At 41.4% G+C, this 19,997-nt stretch overlaps 1 protein-coding gene across 10 annotated transcripts in view; it reads left to right on the top strand.

The window, feature by feature from the left end:
• LOC105483983 (CCR4-NOT transcription complex subunit 6) overlaps window positions 1-19,997 on the top strand; it is an 85,916-nt gene that overhangs the window by 61,567 nt on the left and 4,352 nt on the right. For 6 of the 10 annotated variants that reach the window (XM_071097970.1, XM_071097974.1, XM_071097973.1 and 3 more), the window contains 8 exons: window positions 8,076-8,183; window positions 10,352-10,456; window positions 10,538-10,606; window positions 11,681-11,838; window positions 12,962-13,116; window positions 13,715-13,869; window positions 14,950-15,180; window positions 17,330-17,532. In XM_071097970.1, the coding sequence (XP_070954071.1) occupies window positions 8,076-8,183; window positions 10,352-10,456; window positions 10,538-10,606; window positions 11,681-11,838; window positions 12,962-13,116; window positions 13,715-13,869; window positions 14,950-15,180; window positions 17,330-17,532 (1,184 nt within the window). The remainder of the gene's footprint in view (window positions 1-8,075; window positions 8,184-10,351; window positions 10,457-10,537; window positions 10,607-11,680; window positions 11,839-12,961; window positions 13,117-13,714; window positions 13,870-14,949; window positions 15,181-17,329; window positions 17,533-19,997) is intronic. The other 4 variants (XM_011745084.3, XM_011745085.3, XM_071097976.1 and 1 more) reach the window with 3 other exon arrangements.

The raw sequence follows: 19,997 nt of genomic DNA, 5'->3' as shown, positions 1-19,997 counted from the left end.
GGCTGCACTAGCTAAGGCTCCTAAAAATAAAGGCCAGTGAAATGCAAGGTGAAGATGCCCTTTTCTGTTATATTTCCCAGTCTAGCTGTTTCTAAATTTGAAGAACAGAAAAGTCCTGTGTGGCAAAGTGTCCATATCCTGACTGCCAGAATTAACAGTGAATACTTTATCATTTTTATGTATTATTTTTTTAATGCAAAAGAAATGGAACATTACAGAATGTTGAGACCCTCTTTGTTTTTCCAGTCTTCCTCATGGCAGAGGTATGTTTCTCCAATTCAAGGTTTTCATAATCTTACAGTATATGTTTTACAAACTGTAATTCGTACGCACTAAGGATTTTCACAAACTTTATTTGAAGTTAGGGTCACCAGTCACAAATTTGCTTTTCTTTTTTTTTTTTTGAGATGGAGTCTCTTCTCTGTCACCCAGGCTGGATTGCAGTGGCACAATCTCGGCTCACTGCAACCTCCTCCTCCCAGGTTCAAGCGATTCTTTGCTTCAGCCTCCTGAGTAGCTGAGATTACAGGCACCCACCACCATGCCCAGCTAAGTTTTTGTATTTTTAGCAGAGACGAGGTTTCACCATGTTGGCTAGGCTGTTCTCAAACTCCTGACCTCAAGTGATTCACCCTCCTCGGCCTCCCAAATTGCTGGGATTACAGGTGTGAGCCACTGCGCCCGGCCGTAAATTTTCATACTGATTTAATGTATATGAGAGCCTCTAAGTGTGAATGCCTGCAGTGGTAGGGGCAGTTCTTTATGCCTCCTTCATTTTTGATGATCCCTTGCTTTTCCGTTTCAGATGCTTTACTTTATCACCTCTAGACGTCTGTGTTTCTTTCTTGGAAGTGTAGTTTCAAAGAGACATTTGTTTATCTCACATATCCTGTTGGACAGCATTATGCATCCGTAATAGCAGTCTTCTTTTACTGGTTTATACCTCCTTTGGACAAATCCTTTTATTTTTCTGAGCTTTTGCAGTTTACGCTTTAATTCTAATGTTGTGTTGGAACATTGGGTGGAATGATCCGTTTTGGGGTAGATCTGCTGCTTTACTTCTTAAAGCAATTGTGTCATCTTTGCCTTCTGAAAACTATCATTGATTTCTCCTGGCATCCGCTTGGAAGAGAGAAAACATATCACTTAGTTCAGAGTCATGTTTGTTTGCTATTATACGTCATACATTCTTGCAGAACCAAAGTCTTTCTGCCTCATCAATCAGTTCATACCATTTTCTTTGAAGTTGTTGCAGGATGGCTGGCAGCCTTCACCTTTTCCTCTACATTTTTAAATGCTCTTCAAAATTGTGCTACAGTGCTACAGTGAAAGGCAGGACTGTGACCTTAGGTGCCCATTCACTTTTTTTTTTTTTCTTAAACTGTTTATTTTGAGATACTTGTAGATTCACATGCACTTACAAGAAATAATGCAGAACAATCCTATCCCCTTTACCCAACTCCCTCCAATAGTAGCATCTTTCAAAACTATAGTTTCACATCATCGAACACAGAATAGTCAAGATACAGAATATTTTGTAAAATAGGCCAGACACAGACAAAAACAAACATGATCTCATTTATTTGTGAAGTCTTTAGAAGTCAGACTCATAGAAGTAGCGTGTAGAATGGTTGTTCCCAGAGGCCTGGGGACAGGGGACAGAGTGGAAAGGAGAGAGGTTGGTCAGAGAGTGCGCAGTTTCATTTACACAGGAGTAATAGGTCTGGTGATCTGTTGCATAGCGTAATGACTGTAGTTAATAATAATTTGTATTTTTAAACAGCTAAAAGAATGGATATTAAATGTTTTCACCACAGAGAAATAAGTATTTGAGGTGATGGATATGTGGATTAGTCTGATTTGATCATTCCACGATGAATAACTGTGTGGAAACACCACACCGTTCCCCATAAACATATACAATTATATGTCCATTTAGAAAAGGATTGTAGAACATTTCTATCACCAGAAGATCCTTTTGTTGCGCTCTTATAGCCATACCTACTTTGTTCCTGCCCCAGCTCACTCCTTCTAAGTTTTGCTCTTTTAAGAATGCTACTGGGCCGGACGCAGTGGCTGACGTCTATAATCCCAGCACTTTGGGAGGCCGAGGCAGGCAGCTCATGAGGTCGGGAGATCGAGACCATCCTGGCCAACATGGTGAAACCCCATCACTACTAAAAATACAAAAACAAAATTAGCCGGGCGTGGTGGCAGGCTCCTGTAGTCCTAGCTACTTGGGAGGCTGAGGGGGGAGAATGGCATGAACCCGGAGGCAGAGGTTGCAGTGAGCCGAGATCGCGCCACTGCACTCCAGCCTGGGCGACAGAGCGAGACTCTGTCTCAAAAAAAAGAATGCCACTGAGTGGAATCATACTGTATGCAGTCTTTTGAGATGGGCTTTTCCACTCAGGTTAATTATTTGGATATTTGTCCTGGTTGCATGTATTGACAATTTGTTCCTTTAAATAGACGAGAGTAGTATTCTATGATAGAAATGTCTCGTGGTTAGTTTAACCATTTACCTGCTGAAGGAAATCTGGATGACTTCTTATTTGGAGCTGTTACAAATAAGAGCTGCTGTGAACATTCAGTGTGCAGGTTATTGTGTGAGTTACTCAGTTCTCTAGGGTAAATGTCCCGGAGGGCAGTGGCTGGGTCATTTGAGGGTTGTGTATTTCATTTTTTAAGAAATTGCTAAATGGTTTTCTGTAGTGTCAGCACTGTTTTACATTCTAACCAGCAGTGCACGGGTGATTGACTTTCTCTGCATCCTCACCAGCATTTGGTGTTGTCACTATTTTTGTGTTAGCCTTTCTGGTAGGTGTGTAGTCATCTCATGGTTTTGATTTACATTTCCCCAATGACTAAAGATATTCAGCATCTTTATAGGTGCTTATTTGTCATCTGTAATGTTTTTCTTCGGTGACATTTCTTCTTGTCATTGTCCGTGTTCTAATTAGATTGTTTGCTTTTTTACTGGGAGTCCTTTATATATTCGAGATACTAGTCGTTGGTGGAATATGTGGTTTGCACATATTTCTCTCAGTATGTAGCTTTTTACAAGGTCATTGTACAGCAAAAGTTTTTAATTTTAATGAAGGCCAGTTTATCAGTTTTTTCTTCTATGGATCCTGATTTTTGTTTCGAGTCTAAGAACTCTGAATAGCTCTAAGTCCCAAAGATTTTTCCCTTAGGTTTTCTTTTAAAAGCTTTGTGGTCTTATGTTTTTCATTTAAGTCTATGATCCATTTTGACTTAAGGTTGAGTTAAAAGATGTGAGGAGTAGCTCAAGGTTCTTTTTGTGTGCGTGTGTGGCCTGTGGATGTCCAGTTGCTCCAGCAGCGTTATTGAAAGATGATCTTACCTCCACTGAATTGTTTTGCACCTTTGGCAAAAATCAGTTAAGCATATCTGTGTGAATCTGTTTCTGGATTTTTTAATTCTGTTTCATTGATCTAAGTGTCCATCCTTCCGCCAACATCTGCAGAACCAGTTCTGAAGCCCCAGGAAGGAACTGGCTCTTGGACTCAGCCTCACAACGGTGCAGCTGTGTGTGGCCACAGGGAACACACTCCAGGCTTCTGGGGTCTAGTGACCTGGAACTTTTATCAGGACATGGTCCACAGAGAGGAGAAAAGAAGTGTTCTTTAGTCTCAGAGGCCAAGACAGACGCATGGGAGGAGAGGGAGATGGCAAGGACCTGGATAACTGGAGACGTGATGAGTGGAGAGCCTGGGGCAGGATCCATGCCATGGGAGGAGGGCCCTGTGGAGAGTGAGACCTTGGGCGGTTGGGGCTGGCCGGGCTGGGCCCCCTGCTCCTCACAGTGTGACCTAAAGCCGGCCTGGTAGCTGGTGCTTTCCAGCGTGGCCCAGGAAGACGCGCCCTCCTTCGGCAGAAGCAACTTTAAAACAAAAAAACTGCTATTGCTTTTTAGATGAAAACAATATGGAGACTTTTATTTCATTGAGTTCTGCTCTTTAGTATTTCCTTCCTTCTTGCATTTGCTCTTTTTTTTTTTTCTTCTAGCTTCTTGAGGCGATAGCTTAGATTATTGAATTGAGACTTCTGTCTTTATTTAGACTTTTGTCTTTATGCATTTTCCTCCCAACCCTGCTTTAGAAGCTATGTCCAGCAACAAATTTTGATATTTGTATTTTCGTTTTCACTAGCTCAGTATATTTTATTTGTTTGTTTATTATTTTGGGACGAGGTCTGGCTGTGTTACCCAGGTTGGCTTCCGACTCTTGAGGCCCAAGCAATCCCCCCCACCTCAGCCTCTGAAGTAGGTGGGACTACAAGCACTTTACTCCCAGCTTGGTTATTGATTTTTGATATGATTTCATTGTGGTCAGAAATTGAACATTCTGTATGATTTCAGTTCTTTTTAACTTGTTGAAGTTTGTTTGATGGCCTAGGATATGGTCCATCCTGGCATATGTTTCTTGAGTACTGGAAAAGAATGTGTTTTCTGTTTTTGGATGGAATGTTCTATAAATATCTATTAGCTTCTATATATTAACTGAATGTCTTTTAGGTCGATGGTAGTGGGGTTTTTGTCATGTTCTGTCAGTTGTGGAGAGAGAGGTGTTAAAGTCTCCAACTGTAATTGTAGACTCTGTTTTCCTTTCAGTTCTGTCAGTTTTTGCATAAAAGATTTTGCACTTCTCTTGTTTGGAAGCACACTTAGAATTGCTGTGTCATCTTAAGGGATTGACCCTTTGTTATTACATAATGTGATCTTCTGTCTCTGGCAGTTTTATTTCCTCTGAAGTCCACTTTATCTGGTACTAATATAACCACTCCTGCTTTCCTTTGATCAACTTTTGCATTATATTATGTATCTCTTACCATTCCTTTCCTGCCTCTCTTATTACATTTGAGGTGAGTTTCTGTGGACAGTATATAGTTGGGTCATATTTTTAAATCCATTCTACCAGTCTTTTAATCGGTATATTTAGACCATTTACATTTAAAGTTAGTTAAGTTAGGGTGTAAGTCTGCCATTTTATTTTTTTGCTTTCTGTTTCTTCATCTTTTGTCTTTTTCTCTTTGCTTCTGCCTGCCTATGGGTTACTTAAACAGTTTTTAGATTCCATTTTGATTCTTCTTTAGTGTTTTTGAGTGTGTCTATTTGTATAGATGTTTCATGGTTCCTCTAGGTATCACACTATATGTGTAACTTACCACAGTTTAAGTGGGTGTTATTTTACCAGTTCAAGGGAAGTATCAAACCTTAACTCTCTTTACATCCTTTTATTCACTTTCATTCACTGCCATTGATAACAGTTCAGAATATTTTCTTTACATAAATTTAGAATCACATTAGTTTTATAATTTTTTTTTTTTTTTTTTGAGACTGTGTCTCGCTCTGTCACCCATGCTGGAGTGCAGTGGCACGATCTCAGCTCACTGCAACCTCTGCCTCCCGGGTTCAGACTATTCTTCTGCCTCAGCCTCCCAAGTAACTGGAATTACAGGCACGTGCCACCATACCTAGCTGATTTTTCAATTTTAATAGAGACGAGGTTTCACCATGTTGGTCAGGCTGGTCTTGAACTCCTGACCTCATGATTCACCCACCTCGGCCTCCCAAAGTGCTGGGATTACAGGTGTGAGCCACCGTGTTGGGCCAGAGTTTTTTAAACTGTCAAACATGACTTAGAAAACTTAAGGAAATCTCGTATTTGCCCATGTTTTTTTGTTTACCTATATTGTTTTCTTTCCTAATGTTCCAAAGTCCTTTTTTTATCATTTCCTTTGTATTTAGAGAAATTTTTTTGGTGGTTCCCTTTGGGTAGATCTGCTGGCAACAGATTCTTAGTTTTTTTGTGATCTGAGATTGTCTTTATTTCCCCTTCATTCCTGAAGGATATTTTCACTGGATATAAGATTCTGGGTTTGACAGTTCTTTCAACACTTGAAAAATGTTTTGCAACTTCCTCTGGTCTCCATGACTTATGATGAGAAATCTGTTGTCATTCAGATTTGTTTTTCTCCTGCAGGTAAGGTGTTATTGTTCTCCGGCTGCTTTCAAGATGTTTTTTCTTTGTCTTTAGTTTTCAGAAGTTTAATTATGATGTGTCTTGCTGTGGATTCCTTTGGGTTTTTCCTGTTTAGGGGTTCACTGTGCTTCTTAAATCTGTTGGTTTATATTTATTGCCATATTGTGAGAATCTTCAGCCATTATTTCTTTGAGTACTTTTTCAGCCCTGTCCTTTGTGTCCTCAGCATCCAAGCCTCTGATGACATGAATGTTAGATCCTTTGTTATAGTCCCGCAAGTCCCAGAGACTTTGTTCTTTTTATTGTTGTTGGTCTGTGTTCTGATCAATCAGTCAGTCAACCAGGAGCTCGGGTCTTGGGCTGGAGTGCAGTGGCACTGTCTTTGGCTCACTGCAGCCTTGACCTCCCAGGCTCAAGCAGCCCTCCCACCTCAGCCTCCCAAGCAGCTGGGGCCACAGGCACGCGCCACCGTGCATGGCTAGTTTGGTTTGTTTGTTTGTAGAGACGGGGTTTTGCCGTGTTAACAAGGCTGGTCTCGAACTCCTGGCCTCACGTGATCCTCCTGCCTCAGCCTCCAAAGTGCTGAGATTACAGGCATGAGCCACCATGCCTAGCCTTCATTTATTTTATTTTCAATTCTAACATTTCCATTTGGTTTTAAATGTTTTATTTGCCTGAACCTTCTTTTTCTTTGCTCAGTCTTCCTGGTTTTTTTTTTTTTTTATTATTTGAAGCATGTTTGTAATTTCTCATTGAAGCATTTTTGTCATGATTCCTTTGTCTTGGTTGGGTAATTCTGTTTCTGTCATCTCAGGGTTGGAAGCTGTTTATCGTTTGCATTTGGTATCTTCGTGTATTGGTGTGATTAGCTATTTTTTTTTTTTTTATTTTTTTTTTTGAGACGGAGTCTCGCTCTGCCGCACAGGCTGGAGTGCAGTGGCCGGATCTCAGCTCACTGCAAGCTCCGCCTTCCGGGTTCACGCCATTCTCCTGCCTCAGCCTCCCGAGTACCTGGGACTACAGGCGCCCGCCACTGCGCCCGGCTAGTTTTTTGTATTTTTTAGTAGAGACGGGGTTTCACCGTGTTAGCCAGGATGGTCTCGATCTCCCGACCTCGTGATCCGCCCGTCTTGGCCTCCCAAAGTGCTGGGATTACAGGCTTGAGCCACCGCGCCCAGCCAAGTGATTAGCTATTTTCATTTGAAACTGGACTCACTCATATTATGAGACTCTAGATCTCATTAAACTCTTTAGTTTGGTTTTCTTTCCCTAGCACTGCCATGGCGAGGGAACCAGGGCATTGTCTCCTTCCTGCCAGTGAAGGTAGAAGTTCAGGTCCCACTTAGCTTTCCTTGACACCTGGGAGTAGGGACTCCTCATTACTGCTGGTGGAGGTGGTAGTTTTGGCTCTTCACGCAGTCTCCACAGACACCGCATTGGCGTGTCCTCTTTATTGCAGAGAGATGGTGAAAGTCTTGACTCTACTTGGCCTCCTCTGACACCACCTCAGAGGGAGGAGGGGGAGCTCCATATCACCTCCTTTCTTTCTCTTGCAGCAGAAGTCTGCCAGGCTGTCTACTTGGCTCATGCTGGTGTGGGTAGAGATGGGACCACATTTTTTTCCTTAGTGTTAAGCTTGAGTAGAGTGGTTCTTCTCTAAAACTTTTGTCTTTTTAGGCAGCCCTTCCCCTGGTCCTTGGGCTTTTGTTGGGATTTTTTTGGGTCTGTACCCACTGGTGTTTCCATGTTACTGACTTCTTAGCTGCATGTCTCGAATATCTGAGGCAAAAAGTAAACGCGGGAACTCACCTCCGTGCCATTCGTCAGGTCCTGCAGTCTCTGGCTATTCTGCCTTCTCTCCTTGTTTCAGAGTTTTATGTTTGTTTTACACATAATATACAGTGCTTTTAGGTGTACCTACCAGGATGAAGAGGGAAAAGTGTTTTTACTCCATCTACCCTAACTTCTCATTTACTTTTGTTTCTTTCTCAGGACTCAGTATAATGTTTTAATTCCAGAATTTTATTGTTGTTGACTTTATTCATGTATATTGTTTTCTTTTTCCAGGTAGTGAAGAGCAGATTAATTTTCAATTTAAAAGAAGTCCCGGCCGGGTGCAGTGGTTCACGCCTGTAATCCCAGCACTTTGGGGGGCCGAGGCGGGCGGATCACGAGGTCAGGAGATCAGACCATCCTGGCTAACACCGTGAAACCCTGTCTCTACTAAAAATACAAAAAATTAGCCGGGCGTGGTGGCGGCGCCTGTACTCCCAGCTACTCGGGAGGCTGAGGCAGGAGAACGGCGCGAACCTGGGAAGTGGAGCTTGCAGTGAGCCGAGATCGCGCCACTGCCCTCCAGCCTGGGTAGTAGAGCAAGACTCCATCTCAAAAAAAAAAAAAAATTCCCAAAAGTAAGCAGATGTAGGTGACATCCACCACACCATTGGGCTTCAGTGTGCATTTATTAGAGTCATAAGTAGGTCTTTGTATTTGGGGATGCTTTTTAGTTTATAAAGCAAGATCTTACAAGGGGGGATCACATAGGTAGAAGCAGTCACCTGTCAATATTCTTTGCACTAGAAAGTAGTATAAAGACAGCATCGGCCAGGCGCGGTGGCTCACGCCTGTAATCCCAGCACTTTGGGAGGCCAAGACGGGCAGATGAGAAGGTCAGGACGTTGACACCGTCCTGGCTAACACGGTGAAACCCCGTCTCTACTAAAAATACAAAAAAAAAAAAAAATTAGCTGGACATGGTGGCGGGCGCCTGTATTCCCAGCTACTCCGAAGGCTGAGGCAGGAGAATGGCGTGAACCCGGGAGGCGGAGCTTGCAGTGAGCCGAGATCGCACCACTGCACTCCAACCTGGGCGACACAGCGAGATTCCGTCTCAAAAAAAGAAAAAAAAAAAAAAAAAAACCCAGCATCACTGTAGGTCTGGTTAGAATGAGTTGTTTACCTGATACTGAGAAGTTTTCGGTTGACTTCGTTTTCTCAAGATGTGTTTCACACAGGGTCCTGATAAGCTTCAGGTTGTAGCTCCCTATCTCACAGGATTGTGACTCAGTGAAAACATGAAAAGACTGATGGGTATAAAGAACCACACATGTCAGAGATTGGTGCTCTTGTAATTGTATTCCTGCAAATACCTACTTTGCACTTAGAGCAGCAGATTTTTACTTTTTATAATTCTTAGAATCCTAGAATTTTCAAACTGAAAGAGATCTTAAAGGTAAATGAACTTTGCCATTTTTCCCATCCATGCAACTCAGCTTCTTCGAAGGATACTCCACTGCCTCACAGCACAGGGCGTTTCAAATAGCTAACAGTGTTTGCCAACGTCTTCTATTCTGCCTTGGCCTTTCCTGTTAGATCTTATCTGTCAGTCTTCCTTCTGCTCTTTGAGTCCAATCTTTTATGAGAGAATAGGAAAAAACACTTCCTTTAGGTTGTGATCATTCTTATCTACCATATCCTTTAGTTTGTCTTCATTTGGTATGGTTAAGATCTTTGACCATTTTATCTGCCGCCTTCAAACTGCAGAATTTGTCTGGTTTTCTTAAAATGGCTCTGTGGCATCCAGAATAATACACAACGCTTGTGTAGAATGGATAGGAACTTTGCTCCATGAAACCCTGCACTGTACTGTTGTTATTTGTACTTTTGTTTCTCATGTACATAAGAAACCCTTCTGAGAGGATTTGAGGCTCTTGTAGGTATATGTAAATCATTGTATTTGCTCTCATTTTGGTACAAAGCAGTTATTGAATTTACAGATGGCTCATGGCCCTGGGATTTTTTTCCCGCTCCTTAGTGAGTTAATTCTTAAGCCAAGTCAGCCCCATGTTGTTGCTTTATTCAGTATGACTTTAAAAGATCTAAGTGCAAGTGTATATTTGTCATTAGGATGTTTTGTTGTTAGCTTTGTGACATTGTAGAGTTTTGATTCTCTGATGCATTACGCTGGCTTTCATCCTTCCCTTCACTGTTTCCTCTGCCCACCCACTCCCCCAGTCACCTGGCTGCCCTGTTCTTGTTTTACTCGCTCTTGTTTGTTAACCGTCTGTGTTATTGAAAATGTTGGCAAGGCAGGTCAGATACAGAGTGCTGCTAGAGCATTTCTGATTGACATCAGCCCATTAATATGTTTTGAATGTGTATATAAAACATGGTATGAATCATTTTTACTCTTATATCAAAAACTGAAAAAACATTTTCTGTAGTTTGACATCTTACTAGTAACTATAACATTGTTATAGATGATCTGATAATTTTGGTACATAATAAAATTTTGAAACATTTTAGTGCTTAGTTTCATTTTACTTTTTTAAAATTATTTCCAGGAAATCCCCTTACCCAGGATATATTGAACCTTTATCAGGAACCAGATGGAACAAGACGGCTGCTGAACTATTTGCTTGATAATTTGTCAGGTACTGCAAAAAGAAGTAAGTGGTTATTTGTTTAAACCTTTTTATTAGGAAGATGTGTAAGAATATTGCTTAATTCTGTATTTTCTATTCAACTAGTTACAACAGAACAACCACCTCCAAGGTCTTGGATTATGTTACAAGAACCAGATAGAACAAGGCCAACTGGTTGGTAGTTTTTTATTTTTTAACTGTTGTTTTTGCTCAGTCTCTATTATAAGCCTAACAGTATTGTCGGCATGCTTAGATTACAGGTAGCATTAAGATAGAATGTTTAAGGTTGATTTGGTTTGGGAGGTAATGAAAAAGAATTCTTGCTCACATGACCTCTATGTATATTACATTGTGCTATATAGAAAGTGTACTATAAAGCAGTGCTTTTCAGATGGGCCGTTTATCCCCCAGAGGGCATTTGGCAATGTCTGGAGACAACTTTGATGGTCATAACCGGGGAGAAGTGCTGCTGGCATCTAGTGGATGGAGGCCAGGGATGCTGCTCGGCATTCTGTAGTACATGGCACAGGCCCCCGCAACAGACTTCACCTAAATGTCAGTAGTGCCACTCTTGTTGAGAAACCCTTCTGTAATGTACTGATGAAATTCACTTAAAATGAATACACCCAAATCTTTCTCTGTTAGAAGTTTCCAAATCCTAGCATGTTCCAAATGGATTTGACACTGCCAAGTTATAAGAGAGCTAAACCCTTACTTAAGAGGAAAGTGGAACTAATGACTGCTCATCTCCTTTTAACCTAAATTCTATGAAAATAGTTTGGGAGCTTTCATGGCGCGTGTAACAAAATTTGGTCTATGATACCGTTTTCATTTTGCATGAAATAATAATAGTTGTGCTGTAGAAGAAAATGAGGCATGCCTATTAAGGACTACCTATCCAGTTTCCATGTCATACATGAACAATTGGTAGCATGGTAGGAGTATAAAATTGAGGAATGTTAGACTCAGAGACCGAAGGGCTCACAAGCTTAGACTTTTTACTTCCAAACCTCTGTGCCTGCCTCTGTAGCAGGTAGTACATTGTATTCTAACTTGTTCACTTATCTATCCTGCTTGTGATATCCGTCTTTTATTTATCCCCCATGTGTGGCATATGGTAGCTTTTCAGTGACTATAGATTGAATGAATACAGTCAAACTTAACATTTAAGTGAAAACCATTACTGAAATTAATTATATATTTTTTTTCTGCCACGTGTGTGAATAAGTAAAGTTATCTTTCCTACAGCCTTGTTTTCTGTCATGTGCTATAATGTTCTTTGTGATAAATATGCGACCCGGCAGTTATACGGCTACTGTCCATCATGGGCACTAAACTGGGACTACAGGAAAAAGGCCATTATTCAAGAAATCTTGAGCTGCAATGCTGATATCGTAAGTCTTCAGGTAAGTCAGACAGAAGAGAGTCGACCTAGCATTGATAAAGCAAGGAACAAACTAGGAATACATTACACTGACACATTTGAAGTTTCAGCTTCGGTAGTTCTTCAAGTACTGCTTTTTGCTGTTATCAGTGAATGCTGGGAGTACTGCCTGCCTTTCTTTGCAGTGCTGTGTTGCAAAATAAGCAAATGAGCTAAGCTGGGTTTTATGCATTTGCCATGACCGCTAAATACTCACCTTCCTCCTTCCTCCTTCCTCCAGTGTCCCTGCACTATTTTTGAATTGGGTGGCAAAGTTACTGAAGTTCTGGCATGGTCAAGCTATAACTTTGCATTGCTGACCATGTTACTAGAACAATTAAGGCACCGTGTAAAAAGGACTGACCTGGTGCACGATCATTTTGGGTTCTCAGTCCAGCTGTCATAGTCACTTGCATGATCTTGGACATGTTACTTTCTCCCCATGAGTCTGAAGTTATGATTTGTAAAGTTCTTCGACCTCTGTGATTCTTCTTCCACATCAGTTCTAAGACATAAGGAAATATACATGCATAGAAGTATGTGTCTTTCATTCATTGTTCCTAAATAACAATGAATTGTCCTTGGCACCTGGTACCTGTAAAATGACAAGTAGGTGTTCCAGTTGGTTTCAGATAAAGAGCATTGAAAAGATGTTACCTTTTTTTTTTTTTTTTTTCTTTTTCTTTTTTGGTTGGGGAGACAGGTTCTTGCTCTGTCCCCCAGGCTGGAGTGGAGTGGCATGATCTCAGCTCACTGCAACCTCCGCCTCCTGGGTTCAAGTAATTCTCAGCCTCCCTAGTAGCTGGGATTACAGGCATGCACCACCACGCCTGGCTAATTTTTATATTTTTAGCAGAGATGGGGTTTCGCCATGTTGGCCAGGCTTGTTCTGGAACTCCTGGCCTCAAGTGATCCGCCCGCCTCAGCCTCCCAAAGTGCTGGGATTACAGACATGAGCCACCAAGCCTGGTGTGAAAAGATGTTACATTCTTTAATCTTCAGACGAGTCCTTTGAAATTATTTCAAGCTCTCAAACTGTACATGAAAGTTAATATGCAGACTAATTTTTTTCTTATGAAATGACTGTGCTGTTTACAATTTTTCAGGAGGTTGAAACGGAACAGTATTACAGTTTTTTTCTGGTAGAACTGAAAGAACGTGGCTATAATGGATTCTTCAGTCCTAAGTCTAGAGCTAGGACAATGTCAGAACAAGAAAGGAAACATGTTGATGGCTGTGCAATATTCTTCAAGACAGAAAAGTAAGTCATCTTATTTTTGAAAAAGAACATTTTCTCAGTATTTGCAGGGTGGGGGCCAAGGGTGTAGAAATGAATTGGCAAATGAGAGAATGAGGCACTATGTTATTACTCAAGAAAATAATACTGTTTGACCTAGGGGATTGTTTGTTTGTTTTTAATCATCAGAAATAACCTTGTTTTGGAGACATGCTTAAAGTACTGCTGTTTCTTCAGGTGTTTACTAGGGTTTAACTCCAATTGTTAATTGAAATACCAGGTACTTAAAATTCCCTCTAGGACGGTACAGGGATTCTTAAACCCATACTTAAGAATTGTTTAAAAATTACAAGGTAGAATATTCCAACATAAAACCTAAACAGAAGATTACTACATTTTCTTCAGTTGTAAAAGTATTTCAAGTTGTTATTTGTATCAATAACAGACTGAGAGCAACTTTAAATGGATGTGGGAACCTTGGTGCTAACCGTGGAGGATTTTCCATAATGTGATTTAAGTGCCATTGTATCTGTGAAGGAAGTTTGGGAAGACTACATTTCCCACAAAGCTAACCTCTTGGTATTCCCAACTCTGTGTGTGTTGTGTGTTGTTTTTGTTTTAGATTTACTTTGGTTCAGAAACACACTGTTGAATTTAATCAGCTAGCCATGGCAAATTCTGAGGGGTCTGAAGCTATGCTGAACAGAGTCATGACAAAAGATAACATTGGGGTTGCAGTACTGCTAGAACTTCGGAAGGAATCGATTGAAATGCCGTGTGAGTGCCCTTCACTTCCTGTAAAATTGACTAGCTCTGACTAGAAATCTTCAAAAGAGTAGAAAACAGAAATTTCATTGTGTATTCATGGTCTTGTCTAACACCTGAAGAAACTCAGTGAGAAGTTGTCTTTCCTGAAATGTATCTCTTTTTCTCTACCACAAAACAACATGAGAAAGCATTGCCCGTTAAAGTATTAGAAGCCTTGAAAAGCATTAAGAAACATTTTTTGTGTGTGCTTAAGAATTTTTCATATAAAAAAGAAATGTTGAAGTAAATATAAATTAAAATAACTGCTCAGGGGTAAGAACTCCATACACGTTTATAATTTTTTGGCAGCAAGGATGTCCTGTAAGCCGACTTCTTTTCCTGATCTGTTTAAAATAATCATTTTATTAGCTGGCTGTGGTGGTAGGCGCCTGTAATTCCAGCTACTTGGGAGGCTGAGGGAGAGAATTGCTTGAACCTGGGAGGCAGAGGTTGCAGTGAGCTGAGATTGCCCCACTGCACTCCAGCCTGGGTGACAGAGTGAGACTGCTTCTCAAAAAAATAAAGAAAGAAAAATATAAAATAAAATAATTATTTTAAAGGTCTTGAGTTTGGGATAAATGGACCACTTCAAATTGAAAGTATATTTCAAGTGACCATTATGCTGGGAGCTGAAACTTGTGTCCCTTGAGGAACAGTTGGAACTGGAGATATTTAATGTGAAGTATAGAAAAAATGGAAATAGGACTTACATCTAAGAAAACGGGTTTAGATGTAATTTTGTGAGGCTTGATTTAGGACATCCAAACTAAGACCAAAAGTTTCAAGGAGACAGAATTTTAAAAATCAAGCTGTCCCAAATAGGGCTGTTTTTGCACAAGTAGTGAATGCTCTGTGCTGGAAGCATCAGCCCAGGTTTAGGCGTGTATTTCTCAGATTTGTTGTAGGGCACGTTCAGTCATCCGATGGAAATTTTAGGTGTCTTTTCTATTCTGGGACTCTGAGAGATTATTTGCTTTCAGACGCTGTAAGAATATATGGGCTGATGGGTGGGTTTTGTCTCTTTCTTTGTTTCGTTTTTATCTAATGTAGCTGGAAAGCCACATCTTGGAACAGAAAAACAGCTCATTCTCGTGGCCAATGCGCACATGCATTGGGACCCTGAGTACTCTGATGTGAAGTTGGTGCAGACTATGATGTTCCTCTCAGAAGTGAAGAACATTATTGATAAAGCCTCTCGCAACCTCAAATCCAGTGTTTTGGGAGAATTTGGAACTATTCCACTTGTGTTATGTGCAGATCTTAATTCTTTGCCAGACTCTGGTAAGAAAATAATGTGATTTTATGTAGAATATTTTTTGACATAAAATGATTTAGTAATGTTTTGTTTCTGATCATTCCAAATTAAGTCCAAATAAAAATTCAGTTTGTAATGGCAGCTATGAGCGGGTTTTAAACGTCACGTTGGGGTGGAGGGGCCATTTTGAAGATGAAACGATATTGTGGAAGCTTGAGGAGAAGGATGTTAATCATTTTGAATAAACACATAACCAATAACGTGAAATAACTCTTTAAAGAACGTATGTAGTTCCGTTTTATTACCCCCAAGTCAGAGATAATTATGGTTATTGAGACAACCCCTTTGGGATTCCAGCATCTGGTAATATAATCATAGTTTAAATTTGAGTTAAAATTATGGAATCTCAATTTTGCACGTATTTGTAACTTGATTAGAAAAATACACCTCAAGTAGAAATTGAGCTCCTTTATTTACACACACATCAGTCAAGCGATTTTAACAAAGAGCAAGGATCTTGATTATTAAAATGTAGAATACAGAAAGCCTGATCTGGAATGCTCTTTCCATAGATAGTATGCAATAAACAATAGCCCTTGTAATAACAAACTGTTTCTTCCTTTTCGTGTTTCCACTCATTTGTACACACAGGAATACTTCTCCTTGGACTTGAGTGTATGCGTGAACACACACACATGCGCATTGGGAAACACATTATTGACATCACAATAGATAGAGCCGTTAGGAAGAAAGAAAACCCCAGCACGTTGGGGAGCTGAGGTGGGCGGATCACTTGAGGCCAGCAGTTCGAGACCAGGCTGGCCAACATGGTGAAACCCCGTCTCTGCTGGAAATACAAAAATTAGGCAGGCGTGGTGGTGCAGGCCTGTAATCCCAGCTACCCGAAGGTTGAGGCACAAGAATGACTGGAACCCCGGAGGCAGAAGTTGCAGTGAGCCAAGATTGTCCCACTGCACTCCAGCCTGGGTGACAGTGAGACTATCTCCAAAAAAAAAGAAGAAAAGAAAGAAAGAAACTGAGTTAAAATTCAATTTCAGGCCGGGCGCGGTGGCTCACGCCTGTAATCCCAGCACTTTGGGAGACCGAGACGGGCGGATCACGAGGTCAGAAGATCGAGACCATCCTGGCTAACACAGTGAAACCCCGTCTCTACTAAAAATTCAAAAAATTAGCCAGGCGTGGTGGCGGGCGCCTGTAGTCCCAGCTGCTCAGGAGGCTGAGGCAGGAGAATGGCATGAACCTGGGAGGCGGAGCTTGCAGTGAGCCAAGATCATGCCACTGCACTCCAGCCTGGGCGACAGAGCGAGACTCAGTTTCAAAAAAAAAAAAAAAATCGATTTCAGGGAAAATCAAAGCTATCTAAAATCTGTAATTATTTCATTTCATCAGGTTGTCTGGGGATTACTGCTGCTGAAGCAGTTGAGTAGTAGTCTCTGACAATTTCTCTACATGCTTTCTACTTTCTGTGTAGCTACAAAGTATCTGAGGGGTAAAGAGAAAATCTAGTCACACATTAATACCCAAGACCCATTTCAGCATTGAGAAATACGATATTGTAATAGCAGGCAGGTCAGAAAATGTCCAGCCTTGCTAATTTGTGAATAAAATGCAAATGAAAGTTTATTTTCAGAGCCCATCTATGCTTAGTAAATTGGGAAAATACTTGACTAGGGATGTGGACGCTTGCTCTGTAACTAGCTGGTGGTATTCTGCTCCATAGCTGGCAGTATCGTAAAATGGCACATTCAGTCCTAATCTTGGGATTTTATACCAAGTAAATAATTGAGCATAAGCAGGAAGTCTGCATACTAAGATGTTGATTGTGGTGTTATCTTTAATTCTTTGTAAAAAGTGGAAACTACCTGCATTTTACAAAATAAGTAACCATAAATATTATCCACCAGCCCAGTTGCATTGTGCATTAAAGAATGATAATTGGGAAGACACATGTTCATAAAGCAAAGTATAAACTATTCAGTATTCTGTGATTATAGCTGTGTAAAAATAGATTTGGACAAGTCCTGGCAAATGTAAAAGGAAACATTTTGGAACGTGGGAATATGTAGTTTAAAACTTTTTACTATTGCATGATCTTTTAAAATTACTTTTTGTTTATATTATATTTGACAGTAAAAAAAATTGTCTTCATTGTAGGTGTTGTAGAATATTTGAGCACGGGTGGAGTAGAAACAAATCACAAAGACTTTAAGGAGTTGAGGTATAATGAAAGTCTTACCAACTTCAGCTGTCACGGGAAGAATGGAACCACCAATGGAAGGATCACTCATGGTTTCAAGTTAAAGAGTGCCTATGAGAGTGGCCTGATGCCTTACACAAATTACACGTTTGATTTCAAGGTGTGTCTTGAGACTGATAAGTTTTTCAAACCTCTATTTTACTGGCAAGTCTTCTGATGCATCATTATGTCTTTAAAAATGTGGATGTGTGTTCAGACTGGAATGAAGCAATCTTGAATTGATTGACAGCAATATTCTTTGTTTTTGGTTTGAGACAAGGTCTCACTCTGTTACCCAGGCTGGAGTGCAGTGGTACAATGATGGCTCACTGCAGCTTCAACCATGTGGGCTCCAATGATCCTCTCACCTCGGCCTCACCAGTAGCTGGGACTACAGGCGCCTACTACCATGCCTGGCTAATTCTTGTGTTTTTTGTAGAGATGGGGGTCTCACTATGCCCAGGCTGGTCTTGAACTCCTGGCCTGAAATGATTCTTGCACGTCAGCCTCCCAGCGTGCCGGGATTACAGGCGTGAACCACTGTGCTCAGCCAGTAATATTCTTTTATTACCTTCTTTAGAAGTCCACGTGATTGCTGTTATATCCTTACTTTGTAGATATTTATTCTAATATTTTTCAGGATAAGAAGTCAGATGAAATAATCTGTAAAATTCCTGAGTTGACTTTTTCACCTTTTGGGGACAATTATGTTTTTGGTTTTTTTGAGACGGAGTCTTGCTCTGTCGCCCAGGCTGGAGTGCAGTGGCTGGATCTCGGCTTACTGCAAGCTCCGCCCCCGGGTTCATGCCATTCTCCTGCCTCAGCCTCCCGAGTAGCTGGAACTACGGGCGCCTGCCACCTTGCCCGGCTACTTTTTTGTATTTTTTAGTAGAGACGGGATTTCACCGTGTTAGCCAGGATGGTCTCGATCTCCTGACCTCGTGATCCGCCCGTCTCGGTCTCCCAAAGTGCTGGGATTACAGGCGTGAGCCACCGCGCCCGGCCGCAATTATGTTTCTTATATTCTCCTTACTAATAGCTAGATATACAGCACCATAGTAACTAATTTGGGTGACATTTGGGGTAAGACGTTCCGTCTCTTAACATTTTAATTGAAACTAAACTCTTGCATGCCAAAATGTGGTTTATGTTAGCCATTTATAAGTGTTTCTAAGATACATCTTTTTTTTAACCCCCAGAGAATCTTACTCTGTTGCCCAGGCTGGAGTGCAGTGGCACGATCTCAGCTCAGTGCAACCTCCACCCAGGTTCAAGTGATTATTATACCTCAGCCTCCCAAGTAGCTGAGATTACAGGCGCCTGCCACCACACCTGGCTAATTTTTGTATTTTTAGTAGAGACGGAGTTTCACCATGTTGGCCAGGCTGGTCTCGAACTCCTGACCTCATGCGATCCACCCATCTTAGTCTCCCAAAGTGCTGGGATTACAGGCGTGAGCCATCGCCCCTGGTCAGACTATCGTCACTTTTAACATTAGCGATTGTTTAGGGCTGTCACTTTCTTGTGTTCAGCTGTCCTTCTTCTAAAAAGAGATGTCTCACTCTGTTGCCGAGGCTGAAGTACAGTAATGTGATTATAACACACTGCAGCCTCGAACTCCTGGGCTCAGGCAACCCTCTTGCCTCAGCTTCCCCACTAACTAGGACTACAGGTGTGCGCCACCATACCCAAATCATTTTTTGGGGTAATTTTTTGTAAAGACGGGGTCTTGCTATATTGCCCAGCCTGATCTTGAACCCCTGGCCTCAAGCAGTCCTCCTGCCTTAGCCTCCCAAAGTGCTGGGATTATAGACGGGAGCTACCGCATCTGACTCAGGTGCCTTTTAAACTACTTGTTGCATTTCTGCTTTCTCAACTCCCAGCTTTCTGTTTCTAAGCTGCTGGAAAAGTAGTCATTTAGATTAGATTGTCAGAGTGTAAATAAGAGTTTAGACAGTATCTCAGGAGCTCTTGCACCTTAGAGCATAGAAAGTAAACCCCTGTTGATCCTCAAGTGCCCCTTCCTTTCAGATTCTTCAGGAGACATTGAAGAGAAGGCATGGGTAGTAACCAGAGGGTGGGAAGGCTTAGGGTTTTCTTTCTCTTTCTGTTGCTGATACAGAGGCAGGAAGAAGATACTTGACTGTCCTTCAGGACATTTGGCCAAGAGCATGTCGAGGAGAGGAGCAGAACCATCAGATGGGAACAGTTTATTAGATGCCATGGCGGGGTGCTGCTGAGAGAAAAGGGGGTCAGGTAGAGACAGTCCTGCTCTCGTGGAACTGAGGTGTGATGAGAGACAAGTCTCAGCCACACAAATGAATAGATAATTACACCTTGAGATGGCCATTAGCAAGGGAAGTGAGTCAGTGGTGGGAGGTAGGGTGGCTAAGTAGGTAGGAGCAGGATTCAGGAAGGTCTTTGGAAAGCAGTTGAACTTGACATTGAAAGATTAAGAAGGAATTGACCTCATAACAAGTAGAAGAAAGTGTTCCAGGCAGAATGGCGGCGGGGGAGAGAGAGAGAGAGAGAGTGTGTGTGTCTGTCCTGGGGCAGGAAAGAGCTGGGTGGAGCACATGTCAGGTG

Source organism: Macaca nemestrina, chromosome 6 (genome assembly GCF_043159975.1).
Source record: "Macaca nemestrina isolate mMacNem1 chromosome 6, mMacNem.hap1, whole genome shotgun sequence".
NCBI lineage: Eukaryota > Metazoa > Chordata > Mammalia > Primates > Cercopithecidae > Macaca > Macaca nemestrina.
The sequence above is the reverse complement of the archived record's forward strand: the minus strand, read 5'-3'. Positions and strand labels throughout refer to the sequence as shown.